Source organism: Salmo salar, chromosome ssa11 (genome assembly GCF_905237065.1).
Source record: "Salmo salar chromosome ssa11, Ssal_v3.1, whole genome shotgun sequence".
Lineage (NCBI taxonomy): Eukaryota > Metazoa > Chordata > Actinopteri > Salmoniformes > Salmonidae > Salmo > Salmo salar.
In genome coordinates, this window is record NC_059452.1 from 94006999 (window position 1) to 94031463 (window position 24465).

Here is a 24465-nt window from a genome sequence, read left to right on the forward strand (position 1 = left end):
ATAGAGGCCTACGAGACAGACTTCCCAAGCCATAGGGAGAGGTAATAGAGGCCTAGGAGACAGACTTCCCAAGCCATAGGGAGAGGTAATAGAGGCCTAGGAGACAGACTTCCCAAGCCATAGGGAGAGGTAATAGAGGCCTACGAGACAGACTTCCCAAGCCATAGGGAGAGGTAATAGAGGCCTACGAGACAGACTTCCCAAGCCATAGGGAGAGGTAATAGAGGCCTACAAGACAGACTTCCCAAGCCATAGGGAGAGGTAATAGAGGCCTACGAGACAGACTTCCCAAGCCATATGGAGAGGTAATAGAGGCCTACGAGACAGACTTCCCAACCCATAGGGAGAGGTAATAGAGGCCTACGAGACAGACTTTCCAAGCCATATGGAGAGGTAATAGAGGCCTACGAGACAGACTTCCCAAGCCATATGGAGAGGTAATAGAGGCCTACGAGACAGACTTCCCAAGCCATAGGGAGAGGTAATAGAGGCCTACGAGACAGACTTCCCAAGCCATAGGGAGAGGTAATAGAGGCCTAGGAGACAGACGACACTATTCCTTAGCATGTTAGTTATTGTGAATGTTAGGGTGTTGGGTGTGTCCTCATCAGGAAGGATGAAGCTTGCTTTGTTAGATTGACTTTCCTCCCAGGTTGGACTTCTGTTTAAGTGCAGATAAAGGCATTTAAAACCTTGAAGAGAAATAAACATGGAATTCAGCCACATGCGTTCAAATATTAATCATATATTTAATTGATATACATATTGCCACCAATCGGCACATAGGATATTGCACACAGTAATGAAATGTTGCACTGAAAATAAAATATCCTTTGTGAGCAAAAAAAAAAAAAACATTCAAAATGACAAAGATGTGGAATAACGCTGAAAAGTTCAAACTAAAAAACTAAACACAAATCAAAATAAGACATGCTTACTACTCCCCCTAATTGAGGTCTTTAGCAACTTACAAATTACACATTACTGCCCAAGCCATAGAACTACACACAGAGAGCATCACAAGAGGGCCTCCAACAAGCCTTCTCAATCCAGTCCACAGTGATGTTACCAGTCAGCCCCTGCTCTCCGCTCCACCTCACCAGGCTGGGCCTGTGAAGAGCAGCCTCCTATGCATTGTCTTCCAGGTGACCACCCCCTTTCACGTTTACATGTAGGCCGATACCTGGATGGCTTGGGGATGAGAGTGAGATTGGGAAAGGGGGAAAGGTTGCAGAAAAAGCTTTGTAATCTGCCCCTTTTCTTTTCGGAAGGGTTCTTAAAGAACCCCTTGGCACCACAAGTTGTGCTGCGGCACACGGAAAAGCAAAGCGGGAAAAAAAACAAGAGCCCAAACTGTGATCCAAAGCATCAGGCCCGCATGTAATCATGCGGAGTGTTTAAGGCACCAGGTTGTTTATATGCCGAAGAGGACGCTCCCATCCGTGTACCATTTACACCAGTGGCTTTAACCAGGGGGCTCAAGGACAGTTAGGCCTGCTGCTTTATACTCCATCCAATACACCAGGTGATCTTTTCACTGAATACTGGGGTAAATCTGACATGATCTGATTGTTGCCAGCGTCTTTGGTAACAACTGAGATATTCAGACCAGCATTCAATCTAAAGATCAGTTGAGCATTTACAGGGATGAACACGAGCTTGGAGAGGTGTCCTTGAGCCACAATGTGTGAAAACCAATATCAGGCTTTGTACAGGTAAACATGCAGCAACAGCACTCATTGGTACATTGGCATCTTATTGGTTGGCTGATATTTGCTGGTCCTTTGTGTGTCAAATTCCCCAACAGAAAACCTCTTATTCATAAGTGCTGATGTTCACATACATCTCAGACTCTCAAAACCATGCTTTACTTTTATTAATCAGCACTATCAATACACCATAATGCCAATTAGGCGGTGCTAGCAGGATTGAGTGGTCTATATGACAAATATGCTGTTCTCAACCACTTCCCATGTAATGTGCTGCATGTTGTCACTGCACTTCCTTAATCTAAGACGGTACCTTTTTAAAAAACACATTGCATGACGAGACACAAAGATAGTCTATAGTATAACGATCTGCATGACGACACTTTCAATTGAAACAAAGGTTACAACAGTAATATTCCTTTTGAAAGTCTTCATGTCGAGTTCCATTGACCAGTTCAATGTGTTCGAGTTCAATGCAATGCATATTGCACGAGAGAGAGAGAGAGCACTTGTTTCGTTGCATGACATTGAAAAAAGTACATAGGCAGACTGCATGACATCTAAACAAAATTCCAAAGCAGGCCTAGCCCTCATATGATTCATGTGTAAACAAATCTCTACTCACAGGTACAGGTAAATAGGGTGGCAAGTAGGCCTACACTATGTCAACCTCTTAAAAAGGTTTTAAATTTCGGTTAAAAAAAACTAAAATATCTGATTTGTGCTGAAGTCAAATGAAAAGGACTTGTTTCTCATAACTCGGCAATAATTCCATTTGAATATTGCAAACACTAATAATATCTTTAACGTGTACAAAAGTTATTGGTTAATAAGAGAAATAAACACTCAGTTCTTTATCATCTGTCATCAAGTAGGAAACACGGTTCATATATAATGTTATTACTTTGTTTAGCAGCCGCTTACTGTATTAATGGTGGGTAAGTGGGTAACATCCAGCGATGGGTGACAACATGTCTTAACTGTCAGTTTGTGGAGGTTTCTTTTTTTGTGGGTGGTGCTCCCTTGGAGTTAAACAGTTACAGTTAAATCTTTAGATTTCTTTCTTTTTACAGTAAAGTTATTATAATTTCTCTTTTTGTTATTTTGATTATTTTCTTGCATGTTTTTGCTCTATATATCAATCCTCGTCTGCATCATCAGCATGCATCTCCTCTTGTTGCTGCATTTCACATGCCCTTTTCTCCCGCTGTTTCTCCTGGATCTTCTTCATCTCCTCCGCGTATTTACAGAACGTATTTCCAAATTTGGACCACACTTTGTAGGGCACCGTGATAGAGTTGCGGTATGTTGGCTTCACCTCGCTTACCCTCATGAACACTCCGTATTTATTGGAGCCCACGTCGAAGAAAAAGCGTTTGTTGTCCACTGTCAAGGAGGTCCCCTCTGGCAACTCCGCAGGTTCATCATCTACTCCGTAGTCGTCAATGAGTTTTGCCAAAGCGTCACGAAACTCAATAAGTCCCTGGGCAGGCAGAGCAATTGTCTGGCCTTGCGTGGATCCCAAACCGGGCCCCCGGTTCACGGTCTGTCGAATCCTCAGAAACCGGCCTCTCTGGTTCTCTTTCAGATCCATGTAGTACTTCCGATTCTCCCGGACCAAGAATTCGCTTTTAAGTGCTCGCCTCGGCTCATCCTGTGCGATGTCCGGATTGCTAGGACCTAATTGGGCATAATGTTCGATGAAGTCCCCTAAGTAGTCACGGAACTCGACTGCCACTGACATGGAGAGAGTGAGGCGGCTCTTGTTTCCACCGGCCCCGACTTCAGCTATCTTTAAGAAGCGGCCTTTTGCGTTCTGCTTCACGTCCAGATAGAAACGTTTATTTTGAATGTCAACCCGTTTCGACGCCAGCTCTTGCGTCTCGTGTTGCAGCCCGGAAGCCGAGCCCGCCCCTCCTGTCACTGGGTGCATGGAACCGACGCCCGGGCCCGTGGCTGCTCCTCCCTGCTCACTTCCACTGTCTCTGTCCGCCATGATGCTGCCTGCCTGCCTTCTCCCTCTGTCTACTGCAACCACACAGCCAGCCAGCCACGCCACCACTCTCGCGAGATCTACACAGAGGGAAATACAAGAAGAAAATCTATTGAGGGGGCCTCAAAGTGGAAATTCTATAATATAATTTAGGCCTACATACAATCGTGGCGCATTCATACATGAATTGCCGTTTTTCCTCGGCGTCTAAATTCTCAGATTATTCTGATTCAATCTTACCACTTCAAAGCTTAAATTGAAGTTATTATTTTGACTGTCAAATTGGATTAAGAGCAATCCTGAAGTGCAATAATCGTGGCATTTTACTTGGATCGTGTAAATAAAACCTTAATTCTTAATCTTAGGTCTATGCCTAAAAAGGGCTTAATTCCTCTAACGGGGGTTATTACTAGGTTATTGCACTGTTGGTTATTGTCTGTTATGTTTGCGAATTTGTTGTGCGTAGGCCTATGTTTTAATGATGATAAATAACGCAATGGGAAAAGAGGTGAAATAAAAATTAAGAACTCCATGTTTCCAATAAGCTATGCATAGAATGAGTGACAGTTTATGGTGGCCGAAAAACATTGCAGAGCGTCACCTTCAAGGAAACATTTGACATTAGACTACATACGTTAGGGTTGCCCTTGCAGCGTGAAAATACTATGTTGGTCTACCATCTATTACTACTTTGGTAGTAGGCTAAGTATGAAACCCAAATGGATGTCTAGGCCAAAAGGTACATTTTACGCATATCTATTTATACACTGTTAGTCTATCCAATGTAGGCCTACCAATTAACCGCCACTGTTATCAAATCAATGTGAAAGCCTTGATTCGTGACATTTGGAAACCTGTTCTCTGTCTCTATATTAAGTATTGTAAGTGACACCCCTATTTGGAAACAACTGGAAGGTCTGCTGCCAGGTTTAATAAGAACGTCTGTTGATTTAAGTGTTTCTGGCTTATTTATTTGTCGTTTACATACAGTTGTTGTACCAACCTTTCCTGTTTCGACCTTGTGATGATATGACACAATTTAAGCCAAGACAGACACGCTATCATGGTGAAAGGGTGAGTATTTTTTTCAATCCCCTGTTAATGTGGTCTACTTAAAAGAACCGTTACCATTCGTTTTGTTAGGCCTACCAAAAAGAAAGTAGCCTTAGGTCTACCAAATAGAGTATGGTTAGGCCTACTAGAATAGACTGTAGGCCAACATTTCATAATTGCACTTTTGTGATACCTACTCGTTTCTCAGATTTTAGGCCTACGTTGATCAGATGTTTCTTTTTTTTAATTTATGAAAACCAAGTCTTTTTATTTGAATATGAAAATAGTAGGCCTAGTGATCCAGTCATATGCAACCTGATCTCACGAGTTCCAAACTGCGCAAATAACTTCGAGACAAATGCACAACATTTTAAACTTAAAATTTCAATTTTACATATTTCAAATATGATAATTGACATAACTAACTCATTATTTAATTTGAAATAGGAGATGTTCAACTGTAAGCCAAGAACTAGATATGTATACCCTATTAATCATTAGTCATAAAATTCCGTTGTATCAAAGTCCATCCGTCCGATTGGATAGCTTTCAGAATTATTTTTCGTACGGTATGTTATCTAAACAGTGCTTCTATTACTATTGTCTTATAACTTGTGTGAATTAAAGAAGTAGCAACTATTTTTGCATTTTATTTAACCTTTATTTAACTAGGCAAGTCAGTTAAGAAGAAATTCTTATTTACAATGACGGCCTACCTCAGCCAAACCCTAACGAGGCTGGGCCAATTTTGCGCTGCCATAAAGGACTCCCAATCACCGCCGGTTGTGATACAGCCTGGAAACGAACCAGGGTCTGTAGTGACGCCTCTAGCACTGAGATGTAGGCTATAGTCCATCGTTAGCCTATGTACAATAGAATTGTAACTTTTATTCAATAAAACATTATATCTCGTGTGTAATCGACTATAAACCATTTTTTCTTACGTAATTATATTTGCTGAAATGTCTTTTATAAAATAGGATTTAAACTTAATTTAATTCATTTTACGTTCCTTTTTAATTGATTTAACATTGGTGAAAAATAGCACAGGCTATTGCCATTATCAGGATGTAAAGGACGTGTTTGAAACTGTGTATTTGATCGAAAATGCTAAAGTACCAACGATTTAAGCGTTGCAATAAAATACATTTTATTTTTTATTAGAAGAGAAGAACACGCATATAACTATACAAATAAGTGTATACTAGTGTTACAAAAACAAGTAGAACGAATTAAATGCATCTAATATTTAGATTATTAGATTCTGATTTGATTAAATTCCTTGTTATTCAGATGTACTTGAATAAGCTAATATATGATATATCGTATACAGTATAATGTATGACCACAAACATCTTCGTTTGATATGCATGATGTTGATGTTCACTTGAGGAAGGAAGAAATTGCAAATTTGGTGCATCATGCGCTGGTTTATGAATTCTTTCAGGCCTAAGAACTAATATCTATCAATAAATCAAACAGATGCATTACTTCCATTCTCTAGTCTAGCCCACATGCACGCCATCGAATGATATACATTGTTTGGTTGTGGAAATATTCATTTTGGCTATGTACACATGAATGCCAATGGGACTTTGTAGACCTGTAGCCTACTCTGACACAATTCATTTGAAAACTGAAACGTGGGTGCCTGTGCTTTGTAGACATATTGCCAACTAAATGAAATAAACTATTGTATTTATTTTAATTTTGAAAGTGACGTTGACACCAGCGGCAGATGCACCTATATCTATCCTATTTGTAATTGTTTATATAGCAAAAATTATTGCATTTGCTTTTTATGTAGCTGGTCTTATCACAGCTAAATTAATATTATTGCTGATTAGACTTTGCTTTTAAGTGTTTTTCATTTGGCTTCATACATCTCAACTAGCAAATGTTCCTTATTTCCACATTGCTGGTCACATTTTGTGTAACGTCTAATTTCTTTATGAAAACAATACATTTGAAAAAAATACCTTTTCAAATATATTTCGCAGTTCTCGAGCAAAGTAATAGTGAATGACGGGACATTTGTTGAAAAATATTTTACAAAACGTCCTCATCGCCTACAAATTGTTTACAAATCTCTTTAATCAAAATGGAAATATCGAAAATAGACGCTCACTGAGAATAAACTGCAAGGTTAGGCTACAAATAGACTAAGAACCAACGTGTAAGTCAAAGGAGATATTGTATAGGTGAAATGTTTCAAAAATAGACCGAAGGATAACTTTTATCGAAGAGGAAACTGTTATGATGTTGCTGAAAAACAATGATATTGCTTCGGTCTCACTCGCAACTAACAACGAGACCCATAAAACGTCAGACAACAGCTTTACCTATAGGCAATCATTTTATTTAACAACGACAATAGAATTTGATGGATATATGATAGTATTTAGCTTGTCTTTCCCTCCCGCCCATCAGTGCAGAGGCCTCAAAATGTATGTTGTCTTGTAGCGTATGTGATTATATATCTTTCGATTAAGATTATATATATATATCTCACTAAGATATCTCACTGCAACGTTTTGGATTCACACATCAGACTATATTGTGCCAAGGTAAGATACATTTTCACAATTGTATAGCTGATTTTGTACAGTCAGAGCCCCCCCCCACACACACACTTATTGAAATATTAGTGTTATAGAACTTCTCATAGCGCAGATGTGGCCATTTATCAGTTGTATAGGCTGGTGTTCGCTTCCATTTATCATAAGAATGTTCTCGTCTTCTTCATGAGTCCAAGAATTGGGAACTGTGATGGATAAGAACATTGTTTCAATGGTCCCTTGATATGTCATTATTTGGATTCATACTTTTGATCATCCCCATAAGTGTTGACTTATCCCCCACAACAGGTTGACTTATCCCCACAACAGGTTGACTTATCCCCATGACTTATCCCCACAACAGGTTGACTTATCCCCACAAGAGGTTGACTTATCCCCCACAACAGGTTGACTTATCCCCCACAACAGGTTGACTTATCCCCCACAACAGGTTGACTTATCCCCACAACAGGTTGACTTATCCCCACAACAGGTTGACTTATCCCCCACAACAGGTTGACTTATCCCCATGACTTATCCCCACAACAGCTTGACTTATCTTCATGGGCACAAGGGTCAAAGAAGCAGAATAAAACAAAGAAAACTAATCCACCTCTGAAAATGGGGGGATATTCGGCATGTTTTCACTCAGTTGCAAATATTACGCTAATTAAGTCTGTATGCTATATACATGCACGTTTAATGATGTAACATCTCTAAAATGCACGTTTGTCCCACCTTCCTCTGGAGTTACAGTTGCATTTTCAGACGCTGTCTGGTGGATTTTTATTTTGTGTGTTCGTCTTGGATCATAGGTCAATATTATACAAGGGAATGATACGTTTATAGACGTTCTTTGACGTTTGGCTCATTTGTCCCAGGATGCTTGATCCAAAACACTGCAATATGAAAGTCATTAAAAGCAAAGGTCAAACACTCAAGATATCCAGCAATCTCATAAATGACTTCAAGAGGTGTCATGTCAGTAAAGGGGTTGACAAAGGAGGATGCAACAAACAAAAAAACACTGATTGGGCTGTGAATGTATGTGACAACATTATCATTGTGTGAAAAGTATATTTCTTGACTTAAAAACGCCTAAGATTTGTGTTGAGGTATGCTATGAATAAAACCAGAGGGCGCGATGTAGGTTGTCAGTCTCCATAGGCTTTTGCAGACATGTCTTATATGGCTTCTGTCGATTCACTGCAGTGCCAGTTGTCAACATTGCTTGACTGGCAACTACTTTCGATATTACCGGAAATCTCGTCTATCACGTCAAGGCTGTCTGCCTACTGTCCACTACTGAGGGAAATCGCTTGCATACCAGAGCACCAATTGAGTGAGAAAGAGGTTTGCAGTGATTAACCCAATGACATGTAAATAAACCCGTCGTCCTCTTCCCAAAGTCACAGACCTATTACAACAAGGATAGGCATATCTTACCCCGCTTAGTTTACAGGCAGAGCGCCTGAACAGCCTCGGTGTAGTCTCGTCGCAGACACACTAAAAAGACAAAGGTGAATAACTCCTTGTAGGCCTACTGTCAGTGATTCACCGCTTCACAAGATGGAACGAAACAGCGAGTCGTGGCATGGAGAGGGACGCACGTAGTCTACAAGTTCAACGCCGCACGCGTGTCCTCTGATGTCAGCACGCTCAGTTACTGGGTGAACTGCAAAACGCGTGCGCCTCGCACTGTTGCTCTTTAGAAATTGCAGCTTGAGAAAGATTTCTCAACCCAATAGTACTTTCTGGATTTTCTTTTTGAAGAGAACCAAAACCTGTGCTGTTGCGTCTTACTAAATCTATCCCTCCACTTCAATCTATTCAGGCATCTTGTCTTACTTTAATTTATTCGGAAAATTGAATACTTATTTGATACGTGCACTGTCTCAATGTTCAGCCGAAGGCTAACTAACCTATACGCCCGCTGTAATGTCTTAATTCAATGAACACACCTTTTTAATTATTTGAACAGATTTTTTATTTATTGAAAACCCTTTCTAGTAGATGTGAAATTTGCTCTTCTGGGGTAAAATAAAAGATTCCTTCCGCATAGCCCAATCCTGTACAGTAGGCGGCAGGCCTAGTCATGTAACGTAGGTGAGGTTGTATGTAGGTTCTCTCTTTAATTGGTCGTTAAATATGGCCAACCTGTTTATGCTGACAGCCAGAGACGTACTTTAGTCCTTATCCCCAGAAGATGTATCAAATGCTGAGCTAATTAGCCTAAATGGGCGGTTTAATCTAGACATATTGTGGTTGGTGGCTAAATTGAAATTTCATTAACAAATGTCTTCTCATGGATATACAGATTTTTTTATTAGCACTTACAGAATATAATACAACAGCTGAGTAGACTTGAAATAGCCGCACGAGAGATTTGTAAATCGCTCTGGATAAGAGCGTCTGCTAAATGACTTAAATGTTAAATGTTAAATGTTAACGCGCTTCTCCAGTTGGGCGTGATGGGGTTAGCACCATGGACAGCTCTCCGATCTCGTGCGTTCCATGGGAAGATCATGGAGTGGGCGAGATCATGGAGTGCTGCGTCTCTTGGGCCATTTCACATACTCATCTAAGGTCTTTCCTTAGTAGGTAGGCCTATTTGTTGGAGAATCTCTTAGTATGACAAACTTTGTGCTGCTCTTCATGAGCGTTTCTTAGTAAGTTTGGTGGAGAGGTGGGGGGATATTAATACATGAACTTCTATATTTAAATACGGTCTTCATGTTTTGTTCATGGGCGGGTCAGCTTTTCTTATGTTACCAAAGAGGCAATACACGCTATCTTATGTGATAAAGTGGGCCAAAATAGTAACAAGACTGGATAAGTTCTCCCTTTATGTTTTTAGTCAGCCTTCGTGTTTTAAGGCTGTGTTGCCAATGTCATTTCTTCCTGTCGGTCTGTCTGTCTGTCTGACCTTGCTATGTAGGCTTCCTTGGGGTTGAGTATGCTATGTTGCTAATCGTCATATTCGAGGCGAGCATTTCAGAATCTGACGTACGTTCCTCACCTGCTCTGGGGAGTGTTTGTTGGTCAGCAGATGTCGCCCTTCGTAAATGCTTTCAGCTTCACATCCAGGGACTCTCTCCGCATTCAAATTATAGCCTTATTTAGCTAATTCACTATACAAAAACAAGAAAGATGTGTGCTTCTGAATGTGTTGTATAGGCCTATATTCAATTCCAGTTTGCATGTTCTCTCCATGCCATTACGCATGTCTCATTGACCGCCCACACACATAAAACAATATGCACCAAGTGTCTGTCCATGCATTGTTATATTGTGAAAGATATGGTTTTCTCCTGTCTTTAAAAGCCCATTCGCAGCTGTTTTACTTGTGTGGATTTGATGCAGCGCCTCAGCATCCGTTTTTTTTTTCAGAGGCAGAGCAGCGAATGTGATCTGAATGCAGGGCATGACTTCATAATGGAATGAGACGCAAAACTCATTCAAAACAGTCTGATGAAGAATCCAAGGCTTTGAATTGTTTTCGCAGCGTCATCTCAGCTGAAACACCTTATATCTAGTGCACTGATTCCAGCTGCTTTTTCAATCGATCTTTTACCTTTTTTCTTTGGAGGGATATGTCTACTCTAATAAGCTATTTTAAAAACGGACGCGTGATGCATTTCAGTATTTATTTCATTATTTCATTTTAACGTCAAACCATTTGGTGATGGGGAAGAGCATGAAGTGATAGTCATTTGTTGGCTTTGGGGGGGGAGTGTGGTGATCGAAAGCCGTTGTGTCGGCGTAGGCTATATCGTAGTGCTCCAATCTTAAATCATTTTATTTTTGTGGTAGAGCCTTTGGCAATCAGCATATGTTCTCTCCGTCTCTGGTAAGTGGGGGAGGCGGAGAGAGACGGGCTGTGGGAGAAGGCTGTTTATTACCCGTGGAGCAAAACACAGTTTATTTAGAGGGATGAATCGTATGCATTTTTTGCAAGTGGACTACAAAACTAATCGTTGACTGCAGTATTTGGCGTATTTTCTCTGTGGTGAATGATACAGAAAGCCATCACTGCTGAGCAAGGCGCCCACCAGACCACTGCAATTTTTGAGCAAAGATAGACTGGCGTCGTCTTGCGGATAGGCTACTATGTCAGCATATGGCATCTTCTGAAGGGAAGAATCCACGAATCCTTTGCATTTTAGAATGTATTTTTAGCAGAATGCAGTGACGGGATTTTGAACCCAGCATCATTAGCCTACGCGGTTTCCGGTTCCTAGCTGGTGTTTCCCCATTGCAAAATTATCGGAAAAAGCAGCGGATCCCGATGGCATGGACACTTACGCAAGGTCTGCCGCGCCGCCGTGCTTCTGGAGCCTATTTGCTGTCTCTCCCTTCAACCCAGCTCCACCGCCATCGCCCCGCAGCCCAGAGAGCCCTGCCGCAACGCGACCAGCGACCACCGAGCCAAAGCAGGCGGCATGAGGCTTGATTCAGTACATTTATCCATGCTGGTCATCGGGGTCTCTTTCGCCTGCTACTCCCCGAGTTTGAATTCTCTGCAGGACCAGGCTTACAATTCCGCCGTGGTGATCGAGGGCAAGGTGCAGTCCGCGCCTCTGAACGACTCAGCCGAGGCGTACCGTGTGAATGTCAAAGTGCTGGACTTGTGGCCGCGGAACAGTGGAGGTCTGGAACGGGAGCAGCTCGTCACCGTGGGGGAATTCGGATCGGAGGCTCTTTGCACCACAGTGATAAAGAATCACAAGTATATTTTTTTCATGGACCCAACTGATGAGCCTCTGGTTTTCAAGGCATCGTATGCTCCCCTAGACACTAGTGGGAATAATCTAAAAAAAGATGTTGGGAGGATCTTGTGTGAAAACTGCGGTAAGTTTATTCTTTAATCTTGACAGTGAAGTCGATCCTGGCAAAGCACATCAAATGATTAGAACTGTAGGCTAATTCCTTCAGTTGCAAGTGGCCATACGTTCTCCCCTTGTCGACATAGCTATAGTCTACATGTGGAATAGTGATTTAAAGATGTTTGAGAGTGAGTAACAGATGGGAACCCATGGGGCGTCTCTGCAGCAATATTCGACAGGCTAAACATTTAGGCGAGTGGTTTCCATAGGCTACATGATACGGTTGATATACACACACACACACACACACACACACACACACACACACACACACACACACACACACACACACACACACACACACACACACACACACACACACACACACATGCGCGCGTACACACACACGCACACACAGGCACTTGACATGTCGTAAGATTCCAGAAATGCAAGGCATGGATCATTTGGTTGATTAAAACTATACATTCATTACCCAAGGTGCAACATAGTCGTGGCTTTGCTTAATAAACATGAGGTTTGATGCAGTAGGCCTACACGCACATGCGTATAGTATATTTATTATCGTGGAAATCATTTCTTTCTTCAAAAATGATTAGAAACTTCACCGTGATACATTTACAAAACAGTGGCAATAGTAGATGTCAATAAAAACAAATATTATTTCCTTAAATCCATGATAACGTAGACTGCATGCGATCTCTAAAATCCCAGGCAAAGTTGGTCTCTCTGCCGGTTGCTGCTTTGCGCTTGTGCTAATGAAAGCACTGGGCTTTCATAGCAACTGTTCCGGCAGTAGATGCCTTTAAACAAGTTAGGACGCATTGAACCTGTACTTCTCCATCCCAATCAACGTCATATATGCGTATCTCTGCGTAAAAGGAAGAAAACTGCTGTGGTCAACGGGTGAAATTGATGTGCGCACAAGCAGAGGCTGTCATGGTTATGATGGCTTTAAGCCTGTAGGCTCTGGCCCTTACCCATATATGTTCAGATCCGGACAGTAAATAAGCGGCAGGTCTACCGTAGGATACTATCCATTGAGAGAAATAGGCATAGTGGATGGTGTAGGACTTGACAACGTGCAACCATCATCAAACTAACACAACTAGGCTCTCCTGACTTCCTTGACTTCGAGGAAATGAATGTATTTCCCATAATTGCAGTTATCTTATGTCTCTGTGTGAACAGTCTGTCCGGTCTCTGCTGAAAATATTATGGTCATGCTCTTATATAATGTTTCCGTTAAACAACAATAGTGACGCTGAAGAGCAAAATGGCAATTTAAACCCCTGTCCATGGTGCTGATTCTTTCGCGCCGCAACTGACCAGTTGTCTAAGACCGAAATGGGCTGGGCCTTACGACCTTTCACGAAATGATTCAAATCATGAAGGATCTCCATTTTCCCACCGGGAATGGGGCTACTTCTGACAATTTTTTGGTCCACAGTTTTATACCTTACTCGTAGTAGGCTTATAGCTTCTGGATATTAGACTGGATAAAATGTTTTTTTTGAGATTTCTGAATATAGAGTTTATGTTTATTATGAAGTGCCACCATTACAACTAGTGAGGTGCTGGATGGGTGAGGAGAAGGACATTTTATATTGATTGTCTGTGAGTAAACATTGTGACACTCCAGGTTCAGCATTTAGCAGCATCTCTCTGTTCAAGCTTTAAGGAGGCACCATTTGTTCCTCACTTGATTGGTGAGGGGCGGCTTGTGCAACTAACAAGGACAGACTGCAGTTTCTACCAAAGGGAGTGAGCGTAGCTATTTATGAGCTCATTTCCTCTTAAGTTAGCATTTTAGTTTTTAATATTGGACAAGGAAGTTAATCCAGTAAACTATAGTCCGTTATTAATCCGCCTGTTTTGCTAATATCATTTGGTGTTATTTGTTTTAGAAGTGTGCTGAGATTTGAGAGGTCCCAGTTGATGTAGCTGTGGTAGCACCGGTTGACTTTGTTCCTCTCTGGATTGACAGAGTCAGAGACAGACAGAATCGACACACTAACTGAGTGGGATTTCAAATACTGTATGTTACGTCTGCCTTTTAGCTCACATTTTGGGATAAGAATATCCTTTTTGTCGGTCCCTTATGCCTGGGCCTAGATTGAAAGTCTCTTTGCAGGTAGTGTGGAGGGGGCCACTAGCTTTTTGTCTAGCCATACACCCCATGGAGGAGACCTACATATTAGCATCTTCTAGCCCATGTATTTATGTGTGTGTGTGGGGGGGGGGGGGGGGTATTTGTGTATCTGCTCGGTTCTCATCCTTGGTTGTAACACTGTATGAATGTTTGTTGTCTTTTTTATAGCAAGCATTTCATATCCTGACAAACATCACATAAATAAGTACCAGCACATATGATATGAAGAAGAATAGAACTGCACAATAATGTTTGCATGGCACTGGAGGCAGGCATCTACTCCCACTGCAGGTCACAGCTGCAGTGAGGTGAGAGACATGGATTTGCCCATGGCTCTCTGTATAACAGAGTGGCAGGTAGCCTATCTGTTAAGAGCGTTGGGCCAGTAACCGAAAGGTCACTGGTTCGAATCCCCGAGCCGACTAGGTAAAACCCTGATTGCTCCTGTAAGCTGCTGTGACTAAAATGTAAAAATGTAACCGAGCACAGCTATATGGCACCAAACATGAATAACGTGTTGATGGAGGCAGGGAGCTCCTGCTACAGGAGGATGTCTGATGCCCATTTGCCTCAACAGGCAGGCCTACAGGGAACCAACATGATGGAGTGGGGTACCGAACAGATAGGATCTAGTTTTCAAACAGGCAGGATTTATGGATGGGTATGACAGTGGGAATCTGAGGTTAAGAGGTGTGATTTAGTACGGTCAGGATTCTGACGAACATATAGTGTAGACCCCTTGGGCCAATAGGATAAAGTGGATTTTGACAGGTTGGGATGAGGCCACCTGTTGGCAGAGACGTGTGGAATTCTCAGGAAGGGTTTGGTATTGATTCAGGTCACACACGATGATCAGTGTTTGTGTAGGTTGTTGTACATGTTCCCTGGGTGATGCATTTATGCACTGAGCCCCTCTGCATTTCCCCTCTAAACTCCAGGACTCTGTCAGCAGCCAGAGCACCAGCACCGCTACAGCACCAGCTACGGGAAAAGAGGACGGGGCCATTTTCAATGGTCTATCTCTCTTCTTCCTGGATCGCTCGTGCAATTATACACTCACTCATATTGACTCACAGATCTGCAATTCACTGTTTCCGAAGACTTGGAGTTACATATTTTATGTTGTAATTTTAGCAGGCACTCTTATCCAGAGCGACTTACAGGAGCAATTAGGGTTAAGTGCCTTGCTCAAGGGCACATTGACACATTTTTCACCTAGTCGGCTCAGGGATTCCATCCAGCTTCTCAGTTACTAGCCCAACACTCTTAACTGCTAGGCTACCTGCCACCTACACGCTATTACAAGTAATGGAATGAGTCAAAAAGGAACCTCAGTCAGGAAGCCCCGACCATCAAAGGAGTGTTTTGACCTTTGGTTAAAGGTCTATAGTAATTAAAGGTTAAAAAGCACAGTTAGAGCCCAGACAAACAGGGTTCATATGAAGACATAGGAGTTGTTTATGGTCAGGGACAGGAACATTAGCTACAGTATTTGTGTAGATAATGCCACTGATGAATTCTCAACCATCGGTGGAGGCTAAAGATGATATCTGTAATGGTCAATGGTTTCTGTTGAAATGTACACGGATTTTCCCATCATCACAGCAGTCCTGTGCTGGTTATGGGGTTCTCCATGATCAGGTTAGGTCAGTGTGTCCAGGCCCTGTAGGATCAAAGAGCTACTGAGGGTTATGAGCCAAAAGGACTCCATAATATCTTATAATTGACAGCCCAGAAAGGTAATATCTCATATGAGATATTTCCTTTAATCCACTATCAGAGCTATACAATTTCTAACTTGTTGCTTACACTGCCAGGCTGCAACACATTGTTGTAATTCTGTAGCACTTTGAATGTATTTGGTTTATTCATGTCAGCTTCTTAGTTTATCACAGTTGGTATATTGAATGACATGGCCTCTAATTAATATTGATCTTTACTAATTCATCTGATCTTATGTTCTTGGCTGTTAAATACTTTTTCTTATCTGTAGATCACAGTGTGTTTGCTTGGCTAGGTCATGTGGGCTCCCGAGTGGCGCAGCGGTCTAAGGCACTGCATCTCAGTTCAAGAGGCATCACTACAGTCCCTGGTTCGAATTCAGGCTGCATCACATCCAGCCGTGATTGGGAGTCCCGTAGGGCAGCACACAGTTGGCTCGGGTTTGGCTGTCATTGTAAATAAGAATTTGCTCTTAACTTACTTGCCTAGTTAAATAAATGTGATGCGGTTGGGACTGGTCCATTGTCCAATGGTCACATTCATTTGAGAATAACAGGTCCATTTGGGACAATATTTAGCAGTTTATGTGCCATGTTTGACCTTTTCTGCTTCACGACTCAGTCGTTCTCAGTAGACAATGAAGAATGCATTGCGTTCACCACATAGAGGCAGTATATGATCAGGATTCAGACCAAAACGTTGTTTGAGTCCAGCTGGAATGTCAGTCAAGCTGTTTTCTTTCCCTCCCCACAGATTTGAATACTAGCTTACACAAAACGCAAACAGCGCCGTAGAGCCAACCTGACGTTCATATGCAATCCAGCTGTGGCCAGTGGCCATGTAATTAGATCTCTCACAATCACACATTTATTAAGTTTAGAAGCAGACTATTCCATAACCTCTATCCTTGTGGAAATACTGTAAATGTTTCATGGGAAGCAACACAGAGAGATGACTTTGATATGGGTTACTTGTGTGTGTCTGAGAATGTGGTAATTGTTAGGCGTGTGTGTACTTGTGTGTTTTTGGCTAAACCTTCAGTCATCCAACTCCAGCTGTGTGAGAATAGCTGTCAGTCATGTTGATCCCTCAACAGCCTTGACGTTCTCTTACAGGATCCGTGGCTTGTTTACCTGCTAGTTTCCCTTCATTTGGTGTCCTCCACATCCAGCAGCCTTTAATGATTGGCCGATGTCCAGCAGTGGCTTGAGGCTGATTGGTCAGTGTCATGTGGTTGTGTGATGCTTATTGGCCAGTCTCCTGCTGCTGTTAAAGGCGGCTGAAGTTTACCCTTCCTCTTTAATTATTTAGTAATTCTCTGCTATCTTGTGCTGCACTCCCTTCCTTCACAAACCCCAGCCAGTAAAATATCAAATTCAATATTTAAATCAACCTATCCGGGCACAGCATGAATGGTCTCAGAATATGTTCAGGGCTGACTCTGTATCTACTCTGATTGGATGTACAGCTACAGCACCCATTTAATAACAGTTGATGTAGTTACTTTTTGTGACAGTGAGTTAGTGTAGCCATTTGAGAATATTGATTAATTTATGTGTAGTATGTTTAGGTTTGTGTTATTGATCGAGGTAAGTGGATGAGAGATAGAATGTTACTGTGTTTAATTGCCTGTGTTTGTGTGTGTGTGCGGGGGGTTTAATGAGGGTAGCTCTGAGAATTGATTTACCCAAGCCAGCTGCTCATCAACTATTCATCAGTAACTCTGTGTGACCTACCGCCCGGCCGCCCGCCTGCTTTCCCACTGCAGTATACCATCTCCATAAGCACATCATGCCTCTAAAGGACAGCACAGGAGGTGACCTTTCACAGCAGACTCACTCACTGTCTTCACCCCTCTCTCTCCCTGTCTCTCCCTGTCTCTCTCGTGCTCTCTCTCTTTCCCCTCACTCCTCTCTTTCTCCTCTCTCTCCTCTCTTTCTCCCTTCTCTCCCTCTCTCTCCCCTCTATCTCCTCTCTCTCTCCCCCTCTCTCCCTCTCTGTCCTCTCTCTCTCCCTCTCTCTCCCCTCTCTCCTCTCTCCCTCTCTCTCCTCTCTCCCTCTCTCTCCCCTCTCTCTCTCCTCTCTCTTCTCTCTCTCATCTCTCTCCTCTCTCTCTCTCTCTCTCTCTTCTCTCTCCCAACACTTGATGTTCTCTCTCTCTCTCCATCTCCCTCTCTCTTCTATAACTCTCACCCTCTCTCTCCTCTCTCCATCCTCTCTCTCTCTCATCTCTCTCCTCTCTTTACTCTCTCTCCTCTCCCGGCCTCTCTCTCTTTCCCTCTCTCTCTTCCTGTCTCTCTTCTCTCTCATCTCTCTCCCACTCTATCCTTTCTATCTCCTCTCTCTCCCACTCTATTCTCCCTCTCCTCTCTCTCTCTCCTCTCTATCTCCCCTCTCTCCTTTCTCTCTCATCTATCTCCTCTTTTTACTCTCTCTCCTCTCTACTCTCTCTCTCCTCTATCTCTCCTCTCTCTCCCACTCTCTCTCCTCTCTCTCCTCTTTCCCCACCTCTCTCTCTCTTTCCCTCTCTTTCTCTTTTTGTCTCTCATCTCTCTCATCTCTACCACTCTATTTTCTCTCTCTCTCTATCTCCCCTCTCTCCTTCCCCTCTCCTCTATATCTTCCTCTCTCCTCTGTCTCTCTCTCCCTCCCTCTCTCCTCTTTATCTCCTCCATAACTCTTCTCTCTCCCTTTATGTCTCGTCAATCTCCCCTCTCTCCTGGCTCTCTCCTCTATCTCTCTCTCTCACTCTTTCTCTCTCTCTCTCTCTCTCTCTCTCTCTCTCACTCTCTCTCTCCTCTCTCTCCTAATTTGGAGTCTGTTTTGTTTTCCAGAAGTTATAATACAGTTATATCCTCTTTCCAATTCAGGAAGTACATTTAATTAAGGAGGCTGTAAACAGCCTGAATGTCTTGTCAGACATGCATAAAAACAGACTGTGTAGACAGATATGGAATCAGCTGTTGCATTAATTGAAATCAGGTTATGAAATCTGTGTCTCATTTCTATGTGGTAATCCTCTGCAAGTAGCACGGATCCCTTTTTAGGACATCCCCACTCTGTGTCAACATTGTGTAATCTTGTAATTCACCTAATAGGAAGGAAAACACCCAGGGTCATTCCTCCACAAGATGTGTGTGGATTCAGATAAGTGTGTTAATTCCCATTGTGCATATGCTGTAATTTTGCGTGTCCGTGAGCCTACTGGTATGCTTGATTTTATGCGTCTGTGTTAATGCACTTACTTGAACTTGTTGGTTCACATTTGTTTGGTTATTTATGCATTAGTATAACCATGCAGACATGGAAGGAAGTGTTTGTGTGCATATGCGTTTGTGTGTGTGTGTGTCTGTCCTCATGACTTGTAATAGTACACTAGATACAGGAAGTTGACTCCAACAAAACGACCGGAACAAAGGACTATGGGAAAGGCAACTGTTTGTGTGCAGCGTGACAAAGTGTTGAAAAGAGGGTCTGCCGGCACTCCCGCTGGGCACCTCTTGGTGCAATATAAGGGACTTGTCCGGCCATGTTCACCCCACACATGTTACATATCCTAAGAGAGGGTTTGTTTCCTTAGGTATGTTGTAGGTGTGGATTGAAGTGTGTCTTAACATGAAACGCCTTTAAAAATAATGAATGACTGTTTAGTAGTGGTGGGTGGTGGACCAAGATGAAAGTCCCTCTGCATCAGTGAAGTGGACACTTTCCAGTTGGAAGCACAGCTCTGATTCTTTATGGGGGAAAAAGGCAAACACTTGAAACGCATATTCTAAGCACAATGAAGGTATTGCTAACTTGGTCCTTTCCTAACCACAATAAGTTATTGAATGTATGTAAATCTGTCATGGCTCAAAGAGTAGGCGCTAATTACTCATATCTTTATTGGTAGTAGTTGTCAACATCAGGGACTTGTCAGCACTTTGCCCATTTTGCAGCATCATGTCTCTCACTAGATATCTGACAAAACAATGGCGTGCAGACAGACAGAGTTGAATGTGCTTATCAACAGCTAGCCTTGAGTTTTCCTAATCAAGTTTCCAGATCAATTCTAATTCAGGGCAAACATTCCTGAATGTTTATGTATTTTAGAAAGAGAGAGCGCTTTTCAACCATGGCATCATTGGAAATTCTCTCTCATTCTTCTTTCTTTCTCTCTCTCTCTCTCTCTCTCTCGTTCTGCTCTCTCTCTTGTTCTCTCTCTCTCGTACTTCTCTCTCTCATTCTTCTCTCTCTCTCTTGTTCTTCTCTTGTTCTCTCTCTCTTTCTTCTCTCTCTTGCTCTCTTTCTTCTCTCTCTGTCGTTCTTCTCTCTTTCTCTCGTTCTTCTCTCTCTCATTCTTCTCTCTCTCGTTCTTCTCTCTTTCTCTCGTTTCTCTCTCTTTCTCTCGTTCTTCTCTATCGTTCTTCTCTCTCTCATTCTTCTCTCTCTCGTTCTTCTCTCTTTCTCTCGTTCCTCTCTCTTTCTCTCGTTCTTCTCTATCGTTCTTCTCTCTCTCATTCCTTTCTCTCTCTCGCTCTCATTCTCTCTCTCTTTCTTCTCTCTTTCTCGTTCTCTCTTTCATTCTTCTCTTTCTCATTCTCTCTCATTCTTCTCTCTCTCGTTCTTCTCCCTCTCGTTCTTCTCTCTCTCATTTTTCTCTCTCGTTCTTCTCTCTCATTCTTCTCTCGCTCTCGTTCTTCTCACTCTCTCATTCTTCTCTCTCTCTCTCATTCTTCTCTTTATCTGTCTCTCGTTCTTCTCTCTCTCGTTCTTCTCTTTCTCTCGTTCTTCTCTCTCTCTCATTCTTCTCTCTCTCTCTCGTTCTTCTCTCTCTCTCATTCTTCTCTCGCTCTCTCATTCTTCTCTCTCTCATTCTTCTGTCTCTGCCATCTCAATGCTCACTATCTTTTTGCATCTCTTTTCCACAACTATCGGGCCTCAACATGTCTTTTTTCTTTCTTTCCCTCTTTCTCTTTTTCTCTATTCAGGCCCTTTCCCAGTATCCAGCTGACTGTTACATATGTGCTATTTGTCATAACTGTTGGAACATTTGATGGAGAATGCTGAAGAGTTTATTAACCTGCCTAGTTGTTCAAAACCTGCTTTGGTCAGACTAGTCCTGGGACTCAATCACTGTCTGTGTCAGAAACGTTTCTTTGAATTGAGTGGGAGATCCCGCCTTTCAAAATTGGTGTACATGCAATGATAGATATTAGTTGAAAATGTATAATATAGTATGTCTTTGTGAGTAAGAGGGAGTGTGTTTTTCAGCGAGCTGGAGGTTACTGTATCATTTCCCTCCTCCTTTATTGTTTCCCTCCAGTGTGGCTTCTACTCATCATTTAGCTGGTGTAATCTGGACTGGCTGCAGCAACGTGGTTATCTTCCTCCACAAACAGGCCCTCTTTCCGTCTGGTCCCTGCTCGGCTTGTTGTTGAAAGATAGAGAGCAGAGTGTGTGTGTGTGTGTGAGATGCGCTGCTGTGTTCTAGCTGGCCCCCAGACCGACACACTGACCCCATCACCTACAGCATGAACTGGGAGAGCCTATAGAGCCATCACACCCCATTCCTTCAGTGGCTCCTGCTGTGTTCTAGCTGGCCCCCAGACCGACACACTGACCCCATCACCTACAGCATGAACTGGGAGAGCCTATAGAGCCATCACACCCCATTCCTTCAGTGGCTCCTGCTGTGTGGATTTATTGCTTTTAATGACAGAATGATATCCCTTACAGAGATCTGTAATGACAGAATGATATCCCTTACAGAGATCTGTAATGACAGAATTATATCCCTTACAGAGATCTGTAATGACAGAATGATATCCCTTACAGAGATCTGTAATGACAGAATTATATCCCTTACAGAGATCTGTAATGACAGAATGATATCCCTTACAGAGATCTGTAATGACAGAATTATATCCCTTACAGAGATCTGTAATGACAGAATGATATCCCTTACAGAGATCTGTAATGACAGAATGATATCCCTTACAGAGATCTGTAATGACAGAATGATATCCCTTACAGAGATCTGTAATGACAGAATGATATCCCTTACAGAGATCTGTAATGACAGAATGATATCCCTTACAGAGATCTATAATGACAGAATGATATCCCTTACAGAGATCTGTAATGACAGAATGATATCCCTTACAGAGATCTGTAATGACAGAATGATATCCCTTACAGAGATCTGTAATGACAGAATGATATCCCTTACAGAGATCTGTAATGACAGAATTATATCCCTTACAGAGATCTGTAATGACAGAATGATATCCCTTACAGAGATCTGTAATGACAGAATGATATCCCTTACAAAGATCTGTAATGACAGAATGATATCCCTTACAGAGATCTGTAATGACAGAATGATATCCCTTACAGAGATCTGTAATAACAGAATGATATCCCTTACAGAGATATGTAATGACAGAATGATATCCTTTACAGAGATCTGTAATGACATAATTATATCCCTTACAGAGATCTGTAATGACAGAATGATATCCCTTACAGAGATCTGTAATGACAGAATGATATCCCTTACAGAGGTCTGTATTAACCTAGTCACAGTTAGTGTTGTATATTATATTAACAGAGTGAGCCCTTTCTATTTCACTTTCCTTTTTATTGCATCTGTATATTCCACACATGGGATGTTTTCTTTTGCTGCTCATTGTCAAGGCATGTTTCTCCTCACTGCCTCACTGACAGTAAACAAGCCTCGTATCACGCATGCCTCATCATAGTGGCTGTTGCTGAATTTAACACTGTTCCTGGTTATTTTCCTGCTGGTATATTTAGAGAAAATTATACAATTTCTCCACTACTATACTGAGCTAAAATAAAGCATGCTAGGTGGTTATATGTTGTGTTAGACACAGTGGCAGTATGGCTCGAAGGCAACCCCATCACTACATCCATGCTGACTCACTATCTTGTGGGAAAGCCCAGAGCTTATGCCTGCATGGGCAACCCTGCTATGATAGTACCCAGCTAGCACATAACGTTCTAACATACATATGTATCTTACAGCTTGGTGAGAGCGTGGTTGTCCTATGGTTATTTTGCGTACAACCTTTGCACAACCTTGTGGGAATGGTGCAGGATAGTCGCTTGGGGTTGGAACATTCTCAGCATATTTAAGGAACTTGACAAAAACATATTTTTAATTGGTATTTCATTACTTTAACATAACGTTTCCTAAAAATGTAATTACAATTTTGGTAATGTTCTAGGAACGTTCTCCAACTGGTTTGACATTGGGAATGTTCTCAAAAAGTTCAGAGAATGTCAAGAAACAATGTTTTTCTGTGGGAATTTCAGTACTTCAGCGTAACATTTTCTGGAGGTTTCCTCATGGTACTATTTAGTCATGTTCTCAGAACATTAAGAAAACATTCAATAAAAAAACCAGAAAACATTAGTAACGTTCAAAGAACATTCTTAGAATGTTATTTAAAAACAAAACAAAACTCTCTCTATGTCACAAGCGTCGTCTAGAGGAGACCAAGGCGCAGCGTGTTGCGTGCTCATAATATATTTGAATGAAAAAACGAACACTAATACAAAAGAAACAAAACGACAGCAAACAGTTCCGTCAGGCAACATACAACTAAACGGAGAACAACTACCCACGAAAACTAAAGGAAAAAAGGCTGCCTAAGTATGGCTTCCAATCAGAGACAACGATAGACAGCTGCCTCCGATTGGAAACCATACCCGGCCAAAACATAGAAATACAAACATAGAATGCCCACCCTCTATCACACCCTGACCTAACTAAACAGAGAAAAAACTGCTCTCTAGGTCAGAGCGTGACAGTACCTCCCCCCAAAAGTGCGGACTCCCGGCCGCAAACCTGAACCTATAGGGGAGGGTCCAGGTGGGCATCTATAATTGGCCGGCGGCTCTGGTTCAGGGCGTAGCACCCCCACCACCCACTGATCCCCCTGCTTCTGTGTGTCCAGAGGAACCAGACCGTGGATCATTGCCGGAGGCTTTGGGACGCCAACCGCCACTGACGACTCTGGGCTGCAGGCCGCCACTGAAGACTCTGGGCTGCAGACCGCTGCTGAAGACTCTGGGCTGCAGACCACTGCTGAAGACTCTGGGCTGCAGACCACTGCTGAAGACTCCGGGCTGCGGAGCGTTGCTGGAGGCTCCGGACTGGGGAGCGTCACTGGAGGCTCCGGACTGAGGAGCATCGCTGGAGGCTCCGGACTGAGGAGCGTCGCTGGAGGCTCCAGACTGGGGAGCGTCGCTGGAGGCTCCGGACTGGGGAGCGTCGCTGGAGGCTCCGGACTGAGGAGCGTCGCTGGAGGCTCCGGGCTGAGAAGTGTCGCCAGAGGCTCCGGACTGGAGAGCGTCATTGTAGGTTCCGGACTAGGGACCGTTTCTGCAGGCTCCTTGCCATGGATCATCTCTACAGGTTCCGCGC

At 42.6% G+C, this 24465-nt stretch overlaps 2 protein-coding genes across 4 annotated transcripts in view; one reads left to right on the top strand and one right to left on the bottom strand.

Moving 5' to 3' along the window:
• Positions 1–729: 729 nt before the first annotated feature.
• On the bottom strand, positions 730–10680 carry puraa (purine-rich element binding protein Aa). 2 transcript variants are annotated; one of them, XM_045690099.1, is made up of 2 exons: positions 10333–10680; positions 730–3782 (listed from the first exon to the last, which is right to left on the bottom strand). In XM_045690099.1, exon 2 carries the CDS (start codon positions 3703–3705, stop codon positions 2848–2850), a length of 858 nt encoding a protein of 285 aa, XP_045546055.1. In that variant the 5' UTR covers positions 3706–3782; positions 10333–10680; the 3' UTR covers positions 730–2847. The 2 variants fall into 2 exon arrangements, with proteins under 2 accessions (XP_045546055.1, XP_013984886.1); XM_014129411.2 differs by lacking the exon at positions 10333–10680 and adding an exon at positions 8760–8938.
• Positions 10681–10743: 63 nt separating this feature from the next.
• Positions 10744–24465, top strand: part of nrg2a (neuregulin 2a) — a 193116-nt gene continuing 179394 nt past the window's right edge. Inside the window, exon 1 of one of the 2 annotated variants that reach the window (XM_045690100.1) lies at positions 10744–12164. In XM_045690100.1, coding sequence (XP_045546056.1) covers positions 11756–12164 — 409 coding nt within the window. In that variant the 5' untranslated portion in view covers positions 10744–11755. The remainder of the gene's footprint in view (positions 12165–24465) is intronic. The other variant, XM_045690101.1, reaches the window with a different exon arrangement.